This window comes from Xyrauchen texanus, chromosome 1, assembly GCF_025860055.1.
Source record: "Xyrauchen texanus isolate HMW12.3.18 chromosome 1, RBS_HiC_50CHRs, whole genome shotgun sequence".
Taxonomy (NCBI): Eukaryota; Metazoa; Chordata; class Actinopteri; order Cypriniformes; family Catostomidae; genus Xyrauchen; species Xyrauchen texanus.
In genome coordinates this window covers 16,868,608-16,887,486 of record NC_068276.1, presented here as the reverse complement: position 1 = coordinate 16,887,486, position 18,879 = coordinate 16,868,608, and the positions used below count along the sequence as shown (strand labels likewise).

The 18,879-nt window shown below is 44.1% G+C and overlaps 1 protein-coding gene and 1 non-coding gene across 3 annotated transcripts in view; both read left to right on the top strand.

The window, feature by feature from the left end:
* The first annotated feature begins 392 nt into the window (after positions 1-392).
* On the top strand, positions 393-466 carry trnar-ucu (transfer RNA arginine (anticodon UCU)). The gene has a single exon. It is a non-coding gene; the product is annotated as a tRNA-Arg (tRNA).
* Positions 467-2,013: 1,547 nt separating this feature from the next.
* Positions 2,014-18,879, top strand: part of LOC127651574 (kin of IRRE-like protein 1) — an 83,691-nt gene continuing 66,825 nt past the window's right edge. For both annotated transcript variants that reach the window (XM_052137481.1, XM_052137473.1), the window contains exon 1: positions 2,014-2,295. In XM_052137481.1, the coding sequence (XP_051993441.1) occupies positions 2,247-2,295 (49 nt within the window). In that variant the 5' untranslated portion in view covers positions 2,014-2,246. The remainder of the gene's footprint in view (positions 2,296-18,879) is intronic.

The following is an 18,879-nucleotide window of genomic DNA, read 5'->3' as shown; positions in this document are numbered from 1 at the left end:
CCATTTCAGGCACAAAATTAAGCCAAATTCCTAGAAGTGATGAATATACTTTTAAGTAATAATTTTGGGTTCAAATTTGGGTCTGATCAGGTTGGTCCCATTTGTGCATGGACGTTTTAAATCAAATTGAAGCTAACATTTTATTTACCACAACGTCAATTTACTGAATTTCCATTTGCCACACCCATTTTAGCTGGTTTGGGATTTGAGGGAGTCCGCCATGTTGGCTCTGAGTAATCCGCTGGTGACTCTGTATTTATTGCGCTACAGCTCCCCCTGCTGGTCATCTGCTGAGAACCAAAATGTCGGCAGTGTGGTCCTGATGCTGCTGGATGCTAATAAATCTACACTGTGTCGGTCTAAACCGGGTCTGATCAACAATTATTTGCTTGGTCTCTGTGGCGCAATGGAATAGCGCGCTGGACTTCTAATCCAGTGGCTCCGGATTCGGGTCCCGGCAGAGATGTTGTGCAGCTCGTGGGAAGGGCATGATAACGCTTTTATTGTGATTTTTTAGAAATATTTAAGCATAATGTAAGATACGAAAACCCTTGTCGAATAGTCGAGATGGAAACTTGTGGACGCTTTGCAGCGCTTTTTTACGGACTGACACACAATATGAAACTTACTCAATTTAATTTGATGGAAATTTGCAATGAAATATAAATGTGTAAATCTTTAAAACAGCCTAAAATACTTTTTGAGTGAATGTAAACTAATAAGGTGGTAGCTACTGTAATTGCAATACAATTATTAATCTGTGTTGAAAATATTTGTTGTTTTATGTCCCAGATAATAGCCATGCAACTTCTGCAGAACCCCCGTTTTAACAACAATTTGAGCTCTTCTATATACAACCCAAAATAAATTTTCTATTCCTATTCCTATTCCTAAATTCCTATTTTAACGATTTACTCATTGAAAACTTTTAACAAAATTGAACTATAAAGCTTAAAATATCCAAGGAATCTTTATTTTCATTTTTATTATTTTAATTAAATTTGATGGAAATTTGTTATGAAATTAAAATGCATGAATCAGTATATTGAGTGTACATGACATTTGCTGTTTACATATTTGCACTAAATAAACAAATAAACAAACAAATATTAAAAATAATAACAAAATTCAATCAAATTGTATTGTAATGTTACACTACATTAAATTTGACTTAAACTATTTATTTATTTTTAATAAAGATTACTCAGTTGATGGAATTTTGTTATGGAATTCAAATGTGCACATCTTTATATTCTTTTTTTTATGTGTAGACATAATAGTGCCATCAGGCAAGCTACCACATTATCTATCATTATTTAAATGCCATATTAAAGTGACAACATATATAAAAGGAAAATAAATAAAGTTTTACTGTGTTGAATTGTGATGAAAATTGTAAATAAATAAATAAATGTGTGTAAACATGATTTTAGTGTGATAAAATTACTTATTAACCTTTTCTGTGTAAAGTCCAGTTTTACAACTCCGTTGCCATGACGATGTAATGGTCAACAAACCCTAAAATGACTATACTTTACAGCTCAAATAATACATGAGTTTTACAAGAAGAATTAATGTACAGTGATTTAATAAAATTATAAGCATGTCTGCCATGAATCCCTCCAAAAATTGGCCCCATTCACTTCCATTGTAAGTGCCTCACTGTAAATCAGATTGCATCCCTTAACAAGACTGAATCAATTTGTCCATCTAGACATATTGCATCCAGTATGACCATAAAAAATATCTACGACAAGCCTGAACATACTCTGTAAAATGGGAGACCAATCCGAAAAAAAAAGCTCGAAGGTTTGTTTTCTTCGCACACCCGGGGTCTGTTCTGTGTGTCGCTGTGTGTGGACTTCCAGAGAGGGAGGGAAACTGAAGTGGGGTGGGTAAAAAGAAACAGAAAGGGAGGGGAACAGCTGCTCACACGAGAGAGAGAGAGAGAGAGAGAGAGAGAGAGAGAGAGAGAGAGAGAGAGAGAGAGAGAGAGAGAGAGAGAGAGAGAGAGAGAGAGAGCGATAGAGAGAGATGCACAAGGAATGTGGCACTAATAAGAAAGCTGAGCAAGTGAGGAGGGCAAAAGAGGAGAAGACTGAAAAAACGAATAGAAATGCAATAAAAAAAAGTAGAGAAGGAGGAGAAAAGGGGCGACACAACCAACACGTTAATGGAAGGATTATAATCCGCCGTTGGAGGGATTTTTGACGCTCCCCATGCGGAGATTTGAGCTCAACTGAACCATGCAGGGACTGCTGCTGCTTCTGAGTTTGGCGTTGAGTTTTTACAGAGGTAAGAAGAGAACGTCGTGCTTAAACTCGAGTTTAAACTTAAGTATGTGCGCGCGCTCATCTGGCTCATCTGGATAAATATGTGTGCGTGCATGAGAGAGAGAGAGAGAGAGAGAGAGAGAGAGAGAGAGAGAGAGAGAGAGAGGGTGCATGCTTGTCCGGTCATAACGATGCAAAGTGACCTTTGCGTTCCAAGCGCAGTTAACGGTGCCGCGCGCCACTGTCGCTCGAGCCTATTATCACGAGATGACTAAAAACTCTGCCAGTGCGGAAGAGTGAAGCGCGTGAAACGTTCCCTCATCATTTGAATACAAAGTGGGCTAGATCGTTTGAGGGAGAAAAAAGGACACGCGCACACACTACACACATGCAGCCTTTTCTTTGACAGCCACCCGCACAAACACAACGCACCGGTTCCTTTCACAAACTGATCGCATATGTAGTTTCCCTTGCAAATGTTGCAGGTCCAAGGCAATCAATGCGTTTGCATTGTGCAAATCCAGGTGCCCCTGTGTTAATGTATCAAGCGTGTTGCTAAGCGACAGCACAGAGCTCGACCTGTTAGTTTACAGCATCTTTTCCCGTGATCGCGCCTATGCGGACACCCTCCCTATTGTCTTCCGACACACACTGTGCGCGTGTGTCTGTGTGTCAGAGAGAAAGCAGGTACCACTCCATCATACTGTAGGTAAGGGGCGTGTTTTCGTCCCAGTAAGGTATAACAGATGACGTAACTTATTCTCATAGTGGTAAATCGGTATGCGTTGCGGTTTATATTCCAGAATCCAAAACCAAACATGCATGTTCATTGAGAAATATACCTTTTCAGGTGACAGCCAGTCTTGTATGTGCAAAAGCTTCAACATGCGACATGCTCAACGCAGAATTGTTTCCCAGCCATTATTACACGATTCTATATGATGCATATTCAGCAATCTCAATACACAAGGACTCACTAAATGAATAATACCTCTCAGCATACTGTTAATGTACAACATGCATTACATGTAAAAATGTTTGACTTATGTTCTGACTATAGGCCACGTTAAGTTTTGTTTGCATTAGTTTAGTATGAAACCCAGTTGTACAGTATATGTAAATGCATTTCATTTGTAATACTCTATTGTTATTACTGTATGTCTTAAAGGGATAGTTCAACCCATATGATAAGTATTTACCCTTATTTGATAAGTGTGAGAGAAAAAAAGATACATTTTTTCAAAGTCCTTTTTATTGTAAATGCTCCTCCCTGCCCAGTGGGTGGTGTTATTAAGAATGATAATTGGCAAAAACAAAAGACGAAGAATGTGAAAGTGAAAGTAGAGATTTATAGAAAAAAAATTACTTAAACATTGATCCGTTTCTCACCCTCACTTATCATATCTCTTCTGAAGACATGAATATAACCACTGGAGTCGTATGTTTTATGCTGCCTTTATGTGCTTTTTGGAGCTTCTGGCCACCATGTGCTTGCATTGTATGGACCAACAGAGCTGAAATATTCTTCTAAAAATCTTTTTGGATGAACTATCCCTTTAAGGTGGAACTTATTAAGGTATCAGTGTTGAAATCAAATAATAATAATAGAAATAGTCAAACACATTTTATTATTGAGCAACTTAAGTTGGCTTCTACAGTAAGTTGCCCCTTCAAATTCTTCCTCATACCCTTCATCCAATTCTGGAAAATATGTATTATCATTTTTGCTTTGTGTAGTCTTGTCTATAATTTTAAAGGGGAAAAAAACATTTGTAATCTGAGTTTAAGCACCACATCCACTCCATCCTAGCAGCCAGGAGCCTTTCAGAAGCAATAACTTTAAGACAGTGCCATGAATCACTGCACTACTGACTGTTACACTGGTGTACACTAATGTCCTGTAATCATTTATTCTTACCCTCAAAAACTAAATGTTTAATTATAAAACACTGTAGTATTTCATTTAAAATCATACATTGTTGTGAGGCACTGTTTGATATCATATTTATGCAGGGCATTCTTGCGATGCACGTTTATACTTTGATCCCCATTTTTGTCTTTAAAGAGTCCATAGAGCAGACAGCATGACACCAATGGGGTGATCATGTGTATTTGTGCAGTGTCAACACGATTTACCAATGTATCTCCATTTATTACCAGTAGGACATCGTAAGAAAAGTGAATAAACAGCATTACAGTGCACAATAAAAGAGTTTTAACAATACTGTACTCAAGGATGTAAGGGTTTGGGGGCGGGAGTATATATATATATTAGACATTATATGTACAGTTGCGGAATGACTGTGCAGAAATGGATAATCAATTGCAGGAGAGGAGTGGTCAGTTCTTGGAGATCTACTGTCCTCTAATCAAACACACCTGAATCAGCTAATTGGGGTCTTTGGGTTCATTTGTAAATTACAGGCAGGTATGTTAGAGCATGGTTTGAACTAAACTTTGCAGGAAGGTGTCAATCTGTCCCATGTGCCACAGTTAAAGGAATAGTTCACCCAAAAATTACAATTCTCTGATCAACAGTTTGTTTGGCTGGTTTTTGTTTTTAAGCTGTGCAACCAGCTAACCCAGCATCCCAGCCTGACCAGCTACAATGTGGCTAAAATCCCTGTAAAACCAACCAACTGACCAGGCTGTGCAACCAGCTAAACCAAGTAACTAGCTTAGGGTCGTGAAAAAGAACCACAGCAGCTCTCAGATCTCATTCTCCATCTTGCAACTGGCTCGTCACCGTTGGTGTTTTGCCAAAACAGTTTTGGCATCAATGATGTTAACACCTGGTGCAAGGCATTGAGACAACATTTGTAAATCTGAGCATGATCATGAATTAGATATTAGAGCTTCGGCGAAGGGAAAGATTATCAGAAAACAAAACTATGTCATTTCGGTTTGAGCTACTGTATGGCTTCTGAAGTCTTGCAATATAGTGCACGAGTCGTATGGACTACTTTTGGGGTGCTTTTATGGTGTTTATTTTTCATATTTGGTTGAAATATTTCTTTAAGATAAGATGTCTGAATCATACTCGGCATGGACCTTTTTGGTTTGTTGGCTCTATCTGTGTAGTATTGTTAGTTATTTACTTCTAATTAACTATTGAGTGCCTGTATGATGTTGAGGGACTGCATTGACAATGATTTGAGTTTTTTCTTTTTCTTGGGGAGGCAGATGAGGGAACGAAAGGGGGGAGTGGTTCAGGACAGAGGGAGAGAAAGGCATTATTACTCATGCCTGACTGCTCTCATACAAGAGGCTGCTCGTACCCTCTCTTTTCCTCCCTCTCTCTTTCTCTTTCTTCCAATGAATATGAGGGGAAAAAGTTCAAAGGCCCGGCTTAAGCAAGAATCTTTGAACCCCCTCTCCTCTTGAAGAGGCTCCCACATCCCCTCTCATTGAAATGATTTTTGAACATGCCTCGTGTCCCTTCAGATGAACAGTCTTCCGTTCATTGCCATTGTGTTTTGTCAGCATTCGCCTTAACTTTCTGTCTTGTTTAAATCTTTCTTTGCCCCTGCATTGCTCATCTCTCTTTCCAGAAATGGTTTTGTCGAGTGGCCCCTTGTTCTGGCCCTCGCTCTGCTTCTCATTCTTTTGTCGTTCCTCACTCCCTCAGTCCTCTCATTTTTCCCTTCTCCCTCTTTCCATCCCCCAGTTCGTTTTCCCCCTTCACTCTAATAAGTTCCAGATGTGTTTCTTACATTCCTGTAGTCAGAGGAGAGGGGGAGGGGTCATGGAATGGGAGAGGGAAAAGAAAGAGAGAGAGACCAAAAGAGAACTAGAGAGATGGGGAAGCACACGAATTAAAAGAGAGCACATGATGAAGAGGCACTCTGTACTGGAGAAGCTGATGAGATTCTTCACCGTTGTGTGTGTATCTGTGTGTGTGTGTGTGTGTGTGTGTGTGTTGGGGGGGGTGTTGTTCAGACACCCCTCCCACCACTTCCCATCCCCCACTGCAATGGAATGTGGATGATGATGATAGTGATGTCATTTCTCATCTCTGAAGTTTTCAAATCACCCTGCAGCCACCCTGCAATAAAAACAATGCACAGTTGAGCAGACAGCAAGGCATTATAGCATTATAACCAGTCACTCAGTGAGGTTGATTGGCAAAATGTAAAACTGAAAATGCTTGCTGTTCAGGTGCTGATACAATACGAATTTGCATTTTCAAGTTTTTTAAACCACATTCTTGTCAACTTTCTTAAAGAGGCCCTATTATGCTTTTTAGGATTTTACCTTTCCTTTACTTTGTAATATAGCTGATTGTGTATGTAAAAGGTCTGCAAAGTTACAAAGCACAAAGTCCATGCCAATGGGAATTAATCTCTCCCACAGAAAACACTGCTCCTAAACTGCCTGAAACGCCTGGTTTGCAGCCATTACTTCTGTGACATAGCTACGTCACTATGTAACACATTTGCATAATGCCCGCCTCAGGAATGCACTGCTCAGTAAGACTCGGGAGCTGAAACTTGGTTATGGTAAGTGGCGTTACATTTCCGACACACGCTCAAAGTGATTGACCAACCACAGCAGGCTGGGTCAGCTGACCAAACAGAGCAGACTGGGCTTTTCGGAAAGGGGGCTTTAAAGAGACACGTGTTACAACAGAGCGTTTCAGACAGAGGGTGAAAAGACGTGCTGCAGCAATGTACAGTATGAGATAAACAGTGTTGGGGAGTAGTTAACTACAAGTAGTGACGCTACTAACTTAACTACATTTTTCAGTAGCTTGGCAGTAGCTCAGTTGCTTTTTAAACAGTGTAGCTTTTCCAGTAGCTAACTACTTTGTGCAGCAAGTAGCGGTGTCGCGCAAGCAAAAGCTACATTGCGTTCTGTCGAGCCTGCGCGAATCAGCGCGATGCAAGGATATTCTTCTTCTTTTTAGATTACAAACTAATTTTTTGCCATTACCGCCACCTGTTGTTTAATCATGCATCTTCACTGATGTACAGAAGTGGTTTGACACACACACACCCATATGATCCATGATGGAGCAAGACGTGGCGGCAGATTTGGAGGATGGAGAAACAACTAACGTTAATTACCCATGGCCTTATTTGTCCAAGTTCATGTCTCTCAAAGAAACGACAGGTAAAGGTTACACTTTTGTATGCAATCTTTGCAAACCAAAGTTTAAAACGCTGTCTACGTCGAAGACTTCAAGCACAAATTTAAGGACGCACATACAGGTGAGTAATGGCCATTTTAAATGTATTAATTATCCTGCTTTATTGCTCTCTATGTTACATCAAATTTCTATTTATGATTTAATTACAACGACCCACAATGATCTGTACGCCAGTTTGGTAATGAACCTAAAAGACCACTAACGTTTGCGCCATCTTGTCAGTTGAACAAAAAATGTAATCTTAGTTTGTTTATCGCACGACAAAGGCTTTGATCTAATTAAATTGCTGTATAGATTTGTTGTGACTGGTTTCAGAGCAAACCGAACTGTGCTCACAAGCAGCTTGTGATTCACGTTCTTCTTTCACAGTAAATTCTGCGAGCTCCATCACTGCATGTGAGTGAGTTTAACGTGCTTTTTCAAATACCAGTTACGCTGTTTAACGTTCACATAACTTCCAACATTTGTGTGGGCAGGCAGATAATTACAGCATTTCACTCGATTTGTAATATAAAAGCATTTTTAATGTAATAGAAACGTAAAGGTCTCGTCACACAGTTTTCCGCCAAAATAAAATCTCAAGTGTTTAATCCTTTCAAGTGGAGAAATTAAGACAAGTGTTATCATTTAGCTACCTTAGTGTAAAATGAAAATTAATATAAAAAGGAAACATTCCTTTTATGTTGTTGCATGCATGTTGTTGTATATGTTATGTACGCAGTTGTATTATTAGTAGGCTTATATATTTCTGTCTTGTATAATAATAATTTAAAAGTATGGCATTTAAAATGTGTTTTTCTTTCTATTTTTTTCTCCTTTATACTACGCCTATCAGAGACTGCATCCAACTAAACTGAATGAGTTACTGAGAATGCAGCAACAATTCAGTAAAAAGATAACGACACCCTCCATTCAAGAACAGAGTTCCTCAAGCTCATCAATACCAATTCATTATTTCATGAGGGAGGTGGCACCAGTTTCCCACGAAAAATTCAACAAGCTGGTTCTGAATTTTGTTATTCAGGGGCTTCATCCCCTCAGTATTGTTGAAAGGGCAGAATTTAAAGAATTATTCAAGCAGGTACTGCCTTCAAGGCATGTGATGTCTAGAAAGACATTAGTCAGAATGCTAGAGGATCAATACATTTCCATGAAGGCAGATATGTGTAAAGTTTTGTCTGAGCAGGAATTTGTAGCAACAACCACAGATGCATGGTCTACAAATCACAAGAGCTATCTGGGAGTCACTGTCCATTGGATAGATTCAGACACACTTACCATCTCTTCCGGGGCTTTAGCTTGCCGAAGGATCAAGGGAAGGCACACTTATGACACTCTGGCAGAGATGCTTGAAAGTGTCCACATGGAATTCAGCATTCAAAAAAAAGTTGTGTTAACCACGACAGACAACGGTTCAAATTTTGTAAAAGCATTTAGTGTGTTCGCAGCTGAAGAAAAAGTGACTGAAGATGATGAAGAAAATGATGAAGAGGCAGATGTTGAGTTCACTGATGTTGCAGCATTTCTAGAAGAGACCAAAAAGGATGACTACCACTTGCCAGCTCATCAACGCTGTGCCTGCCATTCTCTCCACTTGGTTGCAACCAAAGATGCTGAGGCAGCTGAGGAAGATTCTTCATTTAAAAAGATTTCAAGGACAGCTTTCGCCAAATGTCAAAGCCTTTGGAATAAGCAGAGTAGAAGCACCCAAGCTTCTGACAACATTAAAGACAGACTTGGATGCATGCTGGTTGTGCCTAATGTAACACGTTGGAACTCTACATATAATGCAATGGATCGTATGAAAACTTGCATTGAAGAGAAACCTCAGGAGCTCCATGATGTTTGTGAGAAAATGGACATTCCACGACTGAAGCCATCAGAGATTACATTCATCAAAGAATATGTCATGGTGAGTTTGAACTGTCTAAGATGTATTGAATCAATCATTTTATGTAAATATTTTTAGTATTTCATAGAATCCCATATTTGTAAAATAAAAATATTTTTGGTATATACTGTACGTTAAATAAAAATGTTATTAAAACCAATGACTTTAGTAGCCTAATTCTTTAGTAAATTATTTTAAAGTTAATTACCTATTAATAACTCTTAAGAATATAATAATCAACATAACTTATGCATCCTGTGATTTTCATCATGTATTTTTGCACTCATGCATACAGCCATGTTTTATGTGTAATTTCACAGGTGATGGCACCAGTGTCCAAGGCCCTAGATGTTCTTCAGTCGGACAAAATGGCATACCTCGGAGTCTTGGTCCCCACAATCAACATTCTTGTTGAGAAGTTGCAGTCACTCAAGCAAGAAAACCTCCAATATTGTGGGCCATTAGTTAATGCCATCATCAGTGGTGTGAACAGAAGGTTCAGTTACCTTTCTGATAAAAAGTATCTCATGGCAACGGCTTCACATCCTATGTTTCGTATGTCTTACATACCAAATGAACAAAAAGATGACATCATCTTAAGACTAAAACAGGAGCTTTCAGAAGCACGCAGTCCACATGTTGCAGAGACAATTGTTTCAAGGAAGCCAGAAAATGAAAGCGATGAGATCACAGACTACTTCTCCAGAAACCAGGAGAATGTTTTGGATGAATTGAACATTTATCTACAGTCTACAGCAAACACACCTGATAGTGCTTTCCAGCATCTATCAAAAATGAAGAGAGTCTTCAAGTGCAATACTGGTGTCCCAGCCAGTGCCGCATGTGAGCGGTTGTTTAGTGTTGGAAAGGACATTTTTCTGCAAAAACGCAACCGTCTTTCCGGCAGTCATTTTGAGAAACTTCTCTTGTGTCGAATTAACAGGTCAGGCACTTCTGCTTCAGTTTAGTTAAGAGGACAAATTGAGTTGCCTATACATTTTGTTATTGCCTGCTCTTATTAGAAGGACACTGCACCTCAATTCTCGACTGATGGTGTGAAACCATTCCTGTTTTGCTTGAGTGGTATAACAATAACAGTGACTAACTATGCCAGTTCAACTAAAATACAAAATGCATATTTTGTTATTGCAATGTTGTATTTGTTGCAATTTTGCATTTTTGACAAACATTCTGAGATATTTGAGTGTTGGTTGTAATAAAACAATACTCTTTGAAATCATAATTGTATTGCATTGTTTTAAATAAATTAAATATTTATAAAACTAAATATTTTACTTAAAACATTCCTCAGACACTTATTCAGTTATTTATAATAGACGTTGTTCAAAACAAGCAAAAGTAGTTTCAATGTAGCTAGCTACTTTTTGATAGTAACTTGTAGTGTAGCTAACTACTTTTCCAAAAGGGTAGCTTGTCTGTAGTTTAACTACTTTAAATAACGAGTAGCTTGTAGCTTGTCAAACTACAGTTTCAGAGTAGCTTCCCCAACACTGGAGATAAATTATGTTTTTTTTTTACATTAAAGCATGTAAACCTTTTTATGTACGATTCATTATTGCAAATACAGACTGATCTCACAGTGAAATAGGAAACAGTTGGTTGACTTTTGTTAAGCGAAAATCGATCTGTGCTGACTGAAATTTGACACACTGCCCCAGTGGCCAAAGTGATAAGTGTTGTTTGACATATGGGCACATTGTTTACAGCTCTACTGACTGTAATACAGTGAAGAGGAATGCATATTTTATAAATTGTACCTCCCAACCTAAATATAACCATCAGTGGAGTAAAAATGTAACGTTAGAGGGAAAAATGCAACCTATGAAATGCTCTCATCTCTGATCTTGGGAACGCGATTACTTCCTGGTTTCAATGTGGTATCCGAAATTGGATCTCCCACGTTGCTGATGCGATGTGCTTCCGGTTGCACCACAGGTGAAGGTAAACATGCTGGAGCTAATGCAAACATGTCTGAGAAGAGATGGCACTTGTCAGTGAATCGGATATTGTGGCTGATCAGAAGAATCGGAAACAACACGCCGAACTCCTGTGTTACCATGTTGGCAAATAAAAATGTGTTTATAATCTATTAACAAAATTGAATAGCTGGCTCTACCTCTGAAACAACTATCCTTTTTTGATGATGTCACCAAGCCTTCTATAAGATCCAAAAAGGACATTAAGGCAGCATAAAAGTAATACAAAAAGTAATACTCTAGTGGTTAAACCCATGTCTTCAAAGGCAATATGATAGGTGTGGGTGAGAAACAGATTTTTTTTGTCGATATAAAGAAGTACCGCCTTAATTTGTTTCCCCATATTCTTTTACCCTAAATCCTGTCTATTCCAAATGGATCAAATAACTTCCTGCCTTACATTTTTTTCATTGAATATCCTATTTCACTTTAAAATACATCAGATTCCAAAAGTAAAATGTGATGTTTTCATAATCTTTTATTAAAATGTAATAATTTGCTCCGCCTCTGAAACAAAAGAAGTTCCAAATGTAAGTTCAGGAGGAGCGTGTTAATCTAGGTCTGCCTCCCCTTCTCCACCTTTACATTTCATAATGCCTATACCAATTATTTCGAAAATGTCTATGTTTGGCTTTAGTCAAATAGTCAGGGGAATCTCAGTCCTGTCCTCGAGCACCTGCATTATGGACAACACGCCAAATCTGTTTTCCTTAAAGGTATAGTTAACCCAATAAATACAATTCTTTCATCATTTACTCACTCACATGCCACCCCAGATGTGTATTACTTACTTTCTTCAGCAGAACACATCTGAAGAAAATAGAAAAATATCTCAGCTCAGTAGGCCCTTAAAATGCAAGTGGGTGATGATCAGACCTGTGAAGCACCGAAAATCAGCTCAGATAGTCAGCATAAACGCCACCCATACGACTCCAGCTGTTAAATACTTTAATACTTAAATATCGCTTTTGGTGTTGAACCAAGCCGTCTTACTTGTCAACCAATCCAGTTAATTCCCGATGGTTAAAATCAAGTTCCCTCTCGAGAGGTCTCTCCTATTGTGTAAGTAGCTTACGCTATGGGAAAACTCCGTTTCTCGAGAAATATTGAAGTCTTTATGTAAAACGCATTGCAGCTGCACAGCATACAGCAATGAGCGAGGCAGCTCGGTCATTGGCTGTGCTGCGGCAACTTGCTCGAACCAATGATGGGGCGACTCTGAACGCGCGACCAATGGGGCGCGCGCTTCGCGCTCGTGCGCTCAGAGCCCGCCAAGATGGGCGTGGCTAGGGCTATATATTAGGCGCCCCGTCATGAGAGTTCTTTAGATTTAATCTCCTTCAGTGAAGACCTTGTCTTCGCTGGATCCTCCGGATTGTTGGAGTCTTTTCGCCCGCCGTTGACAAGCCTACAGCAGGACTGCTAAGAGGACGCCGGCGCCTTCAGCCGCCTTCGAAGCCTTCTGCTACGCCATCTGGCGCGCATCACTGATATCCTTTTTTACTTACAAGTGTTCGCCTCTGCGACGCTTTTGAGTTAAGTGAAAGAGCAATTTTCGAGGCATTGTTCCAAATGCCTTTAACCTGTGCCTCTTGCAGAGGCCCTCTTCCTGACGGGGACCGTCACGTTATCTGCACTTGCTGCCTGGGACCTGACCACGCAGAAGCTGCTCTCATTCAGGGCGAATGCCCCAAATGTGACTCCCTGGGCCTCGCCGAGCTGCGCGCTCGCTTTGCCGCCTTCGCCGCAAACGAGCCTGCTTCCACCGTGCTGCCGTCTCCTCTGTTCGAGCCGCGCAAGAAAAAGCACCGCTCACAGAGGCTGCCAGCTTCACCACTACCCAAGATCTCCCCGCCGCCAGTCCATTTCACGCAGGCGGACCAGCACCCCTCCAACAGACTGGTGGGTCTCGTCTCGTTCGGCGCGTCAGGGGACGACGGTGTAAAGGATGAAAGCCTTTCTATTGACGCTGCATCCGACGACTGGCCGGGCTCGGCCTTCGACCCCGCGCCGTCGACATTAGCGGACACGAGCACGGGCACCAGCATGGACTCTGAGATTGTCCGCATCCTGTCCAAAGCCGTGGAAGACCTCGGGCTCGACTGGTCTTCTCCGGAAGAACCCGCCCGCAGCCGGCTGGACGAGTGGTTCCTGCAGGGAACTTTCTTCCACAAAGTTCACGACGAACTCACAAAGTCGTGGAAAGCCCCGTACTCTGCTCGCCTGAAGCCTTCTTTCTCTTCCTCGCTCTCCTCGGTGGACGGCACGAGAGAAAGAGGCTATGAGGGAACCCCGCCCCTCGAGGAGGCTGTGGCCAACCATCTGTGCCCACCCTCCACCGCTGGATGGAAAGCCAAAGCTTTTCATCCCTTGAAGCCCTGCCGATCTACCTCAGCTCTCGCCGGCCGCGCATACGCTGCCGCCGGCCAAGCTGCGTCAGCGCTTCATTCCATGGCTGTTCTACAAGTTTATCAGGCCAAAATTCTCCGCACCATGGACGAGTCGGGACCTGAACCTGAGGCTTTCAAGGACCTGCGCAGCGCCACTGACGTAGCCCTGCGAGCCACAAAGGCCACCGCCCAATCCATCGGCCGGGCCATGGCTAACCTGACTGTCCTTGAGCGCCATCTGTGGCTGATGCTAACAGAGATGAAGGACGCGGATAAGGCGCCATTTCTTGACGCGCCTATCGCTCCAAGCGGCCTGTTCGGACCGGCGGTAAAAGAGTTTGCTGAACGCTTCACTGAAGCTCGGAAGGATTCGCAGGCTATGCGTCACTTCCTGCCCAAGCGCTCCAGCTCATCTCAGAGCCGCCAGAGACCGCCTCAGCAGCAGCAGCGAGCCAGGGCGGCGCCTCCCGTCTCCCAGCCAAAGAGCAGACCTGAAACGGATGCTCGACGCCGCTCGCATTCCGCTAACCGAAGGAAGCCGCCTGAGCAACGGGGTCCTCGGCCCAAGATCGTGCTGAACCCGGAGCCTCGTAAGTCTTCCTAGCAATAGGAAGAAAAAGAGAGAGTGCGTGTCTCGCAAAAGCCGGACCACTCTCTCTAAAATGTGTGAAACATTACCCAGTCCCCTTACAGGCGGCTGGAAATGTCTGTACAGCAGTCAATGGGCCAGTCACAGAACTCGCTCAGAAATCACAAAAAGAGTCATTTTCTGCCTGTGTCACTAAGGGGTCACGTGTCCACACTAAAGTGCGCATTCCCACGTATCAATACTGTCCAAACAGTGCCGAATACTTCCCCAGCTCCAGCTGAACGCACCATATATGTAGATCGTGTGCCTATTGTCATGTATGCACCACTACACGCAAGCACTGTTCCCACAGTTATAAACACTTCCCCAGTAAAAGCGGGAAATACTATAAAGGTAGCGCACGTGCCTGCTGTCCTGCATGCACCCCTACACACAAACACTGTATGCATAGCCAAAAACCCCCCGCCGCGAGCAGGACGCTTTATGAAAGTGGCGCGCGTGCCTACTACGGTATATGCATCCCCACCCATAAGCACTGCCCATACAGTTTCAAACAGTTCTCTGTCTCATGCCGCAAGCATCACAGATGCGACGCGCAAGCCAAGAAACTCCCCGCTAAGAGCGGGAAGCTTTATGAAAGTGGCGCGCGTGCCTATTACAATGTATGCACCCCCACCCGTAAACACTGTCGATACAGTTTCAAACATTTCTCTGTCTCATGCCGCAAGAATCACGGATGCGACACGCGAGCCAAGAAACTCCCCGCTAAGAGCGGGAAGCTTTATGACAGTGGCGCGCGTGCCTATTACGATGTATGCACCCCCACCTGAAAACACTGTCCATACAGTTTCAAACATTTCTCCAGCTCATACTGCAAGCATTTCGGAGATAGCGCGCGTGCCTGTAATCTCACACGCACCCCTGCACTCGGCACTCAACAAGGCTGCTCAGCGCGCCCGCGCCTCTGACAGCTGTAAGCTCAGTGGTAGCACAAGGCAATTTGCCGGTGGGGCCCATACGTCACTGCGACACGCCCCCAGCCAGCATTCAGCCCATATCTGTGCGAGCAAAAGCCTGGTAAAAAATCCCCGACATGCCGAAATGGGTTTTAAACATAATAAAACACGGTTACTCGCTTCAATTCGCTCGCAGACCACCCCGCATTTCAGCGGTGGTCGAGACGAAAGTGAGGAGAGATGTGTCACATGTTCTACGCACCGAGGTGCTCAAACTAATAGAGAAGGGCGCTGTAGAAACTGTTCCTCCCTCTATGAGCGAGGCAGGTTTTTACAGCCGCTATTTTCTCGTCCCGAAAAAGGACGGTGGCCTCCGCCCCATCCTAGCTCTCAGACATCTGAACAAAGCTTTAATGATTCACTCGTTCAGAATGTTAACGACCAAACATATCCTCGCGCAAGTTAGCCCCGGGGATTGGTTTCTATCAGTGGATTTGAAAGATGCTTACTTTCACATTCCGATAGCGCCTCATCACAGGCCTTTTCTGAGATTCCCTTTCGAGGGACAGTCATACCAGTACACAGTACTACCATTCGGCCTATCATTGGCCCCCCGTACATTCACGAAACGTATGGACGCAGCACTTTCCCCCCTGAGACAGCGGGGAGTGCGAATACTGAATTACCTCGACGATTGGCTAATCATAGCACAATCAGAGGGTCAGTTAACGATGCACAGATCTTGGATTATCAGCCATCTAGAATGCCTGGGTCTGAGAATCAATTTTGCAAAGAGCGTGCTATCCCCCAGCCAGAATATCTCTTCTGGGAATAGTGCTAGACTCAGTGCAGATGACGGCGCGCCTCTCATCACAGCGCGCGCTCTCTATTCGACGCCTTGCAACATCATTCAGACCAGGCGCGCGTGCCCCCGTCAAACGATTTCAAAGGATGCTCGGTCTCATGGCCTCAGCATCAGCTGTACTCCAGCTAGGATTGTTGCACATGCGTCCTCTCCAACGCTGGCTCAAGAGCCGTGTCCCCACTCACGCGTGGCGCTCGGGCCACTTTTTAATCAGAGCAAATCACGGCTGTATAAAAGCCCTGACGCCCTGGAAAGCCGTCGACTGGTATCGAACCGGCGTGAGTCTGGGCGTGAACACACGGAGAAAAATGATCACGACAGATGCCTCCAAAATAGGATGGGGGGGCCCTTTACGAGGGCAGGCCTGTCTCCGGCTTTTGGTCAAACCCGGAAAAGCGCCTACATATAAACTGTCTGGAAATGAAAGCGGTCGCCTTGGCTCTCAGAGCCCTGCTTCCGTACCTGAAAAACGAACACGTCCTGGTCCGAACGGACAACATGATGGTAGTATCGTATATAAATCGCCAGGGTGGACTCAGATCAAGCTCCCTGCACTCTATGGCCAGGGAGCTCATCTCATGGTCACAGCACCACTTGCGCTCGCTGAGAGCAGCGCATGTGCCAGGCGTCCTGAACCAGGGAGCGGACATGCTGTCCAGAGACAAGGTTCTCCCAGGAGAATGGTCTCTCCACCCCCTGACGGTTCAGTGGTTATGGCAAACCTTTGGCAAAGCGGAGGTCGACCTCTTCGCCTCCAGGGAAAATGCGCAGTGCCCCCTTTTCTTCTCAAAGAGCACGGACACGCTCACCCAAGTCTGGCCGAGCCGCCCCTTGTATGCTTTTCCCCCGATCGCGATGCTACCTCAGGTCATCAGTCGGATCAGGGAAGTGAAATGTGCAGTGCTCCTGGTAGCCCCTCTCTGGAAAAACAAGACGTGGTTTCCAGAACTGATGCAGATGATGCAATCTGCCCCATGGCCGATTCCGCTGAGGCTAGACCTCCTCAGGCGGGCCAACGGGATGATTCTTCATCCCCGCCCCGATCTGTGGGCCCTCCATGCATGGCCCCTTAACGGGTTCCCGAGAACCTCCACAGTGGAGTTTTGAGAACCATCACGGAGGCGCGAGCGCCCTCTACGAGGCGCTTATATGCCCAAAAGTGGAACGTGTTCAGTGACTGGTGTGATACCAAGAGCTTGAACCCCAAATCGTGCGAGATACCAAGTGTACTCGCCTTTTTGCAAGAGCTGCTGGAGGCGGGCCGCACACCCTCCACGCTCAAAGTCTATGTGGCTGCCATAGCGGTGTCACACAATCCTGATAAAGGTCGTTCATTAGGGAAAAACGACCTAATCATTCGTTTCCTAAGAGGCGCTAGGAGGATGAACCCCCCTCGCCCCCCCTCGGTGCCGATCTGGGACCTGGCCATGGTCCTGGACGCACTCAAGAGTGCCCCGTTCGAACCTCTCCGAACCGTGCACCTTAAACAGCTCTCGCTCAAAACTGTGCTCTTGCTGGCACTCGCCTCAGTCAAGAGAGTGGGCGACCTGCACGCGCTGTCATCAAGCGCTGCTTGCCTGGAATTTGGACCTAACGACTGCAGAGTTGTCCTTAGGCCAAAGCACAGGTATATTCCTAAAGTGCTCTCCACACCCTTCAGAGTACAGGTGATATCTCTGGCAGCGCTATCGTCCCCAGCGGACGAAAGCGACGCTAATTTACTCTGCCCGGTCAGGGCGCTCAGAGTATATTTGGAACGTTCTGCCCCGTTCAGACAGACGGAACAATTATTCGTATGCTTTGGCGGCCGCACTAAAGGTCTCGCAGTTTCAAAGCAAAGAATATCGCGCTGGATAGTGGATGCTATAGCGCTGGCTTATGAAGCCAAGGGCCTTCAATGCCCCTTAGGCGTAAGAGCTCACTCTATGAGGAGCATGGCCTCCTCGTGGGCGTGGTCGAGTGGGATACCCATTGAAGATATTTGTGCGGCGGCAGGCTGGGCCTCGCCTTCGACATTTATCAGGTTTTATAACCTACAGGTCCCCTCATTACATTCCAACATTCTATCAGCCTGACTGTAGAATGGACTGGAGTATGTATATGCTGAGCATTATCTCCTCCCTTATAGGTCTGTCTCTGACTGACTTAGAGGATTTTTTATGCATATCAATACATAGAAAAATCAGTACATAAGTTATGTGCTTGTGTTTTTACAATGAGCGCCCCACCATGGACCTCCTTGGGGCAAAGGCGCTCTGTATTTTCCCATTATATAGCTCGCCGTTGGCCGGCTTGTTGGATAATCACTTTGCTTTAAGGCTCAGGCATCCACCTCTGGCTTTATAGAGCGAAGTCAGCACGCACAGCGTTTTGCAGGGTGTTCCCATAGCGTAAGCTACTTACGCAATAGGAGAGACCTCTCGAGAGGGAACGACTCGGTTACTCACGTAACCTCGGTTCCCTGAGAGGAGGGAACGAGTATTGCGTAAGCTGCCGTGCTTGTGCTTGGTCAGTTCGCTTCAGTCGATTGAACCTAAAGAACTCTGATGACGGGGCGCCTAATATATAGCCCTAGCCACGCCCATCTTGGCTGGCTCTGAGCGCGCGAGCGCGAATCCCGCGCCCATTGGTCGTGCGTTCAGATTCGCCCCGTCATTGGTTCGAGCAAGTTGCCGCAGCACAGCCAATGACCGAGCTGCCTCGCTCATTGCTGTATGCTGTGCAGCTGCAATACGTTTTACATAAAGACTTCAATATTTCTCGAGAAAC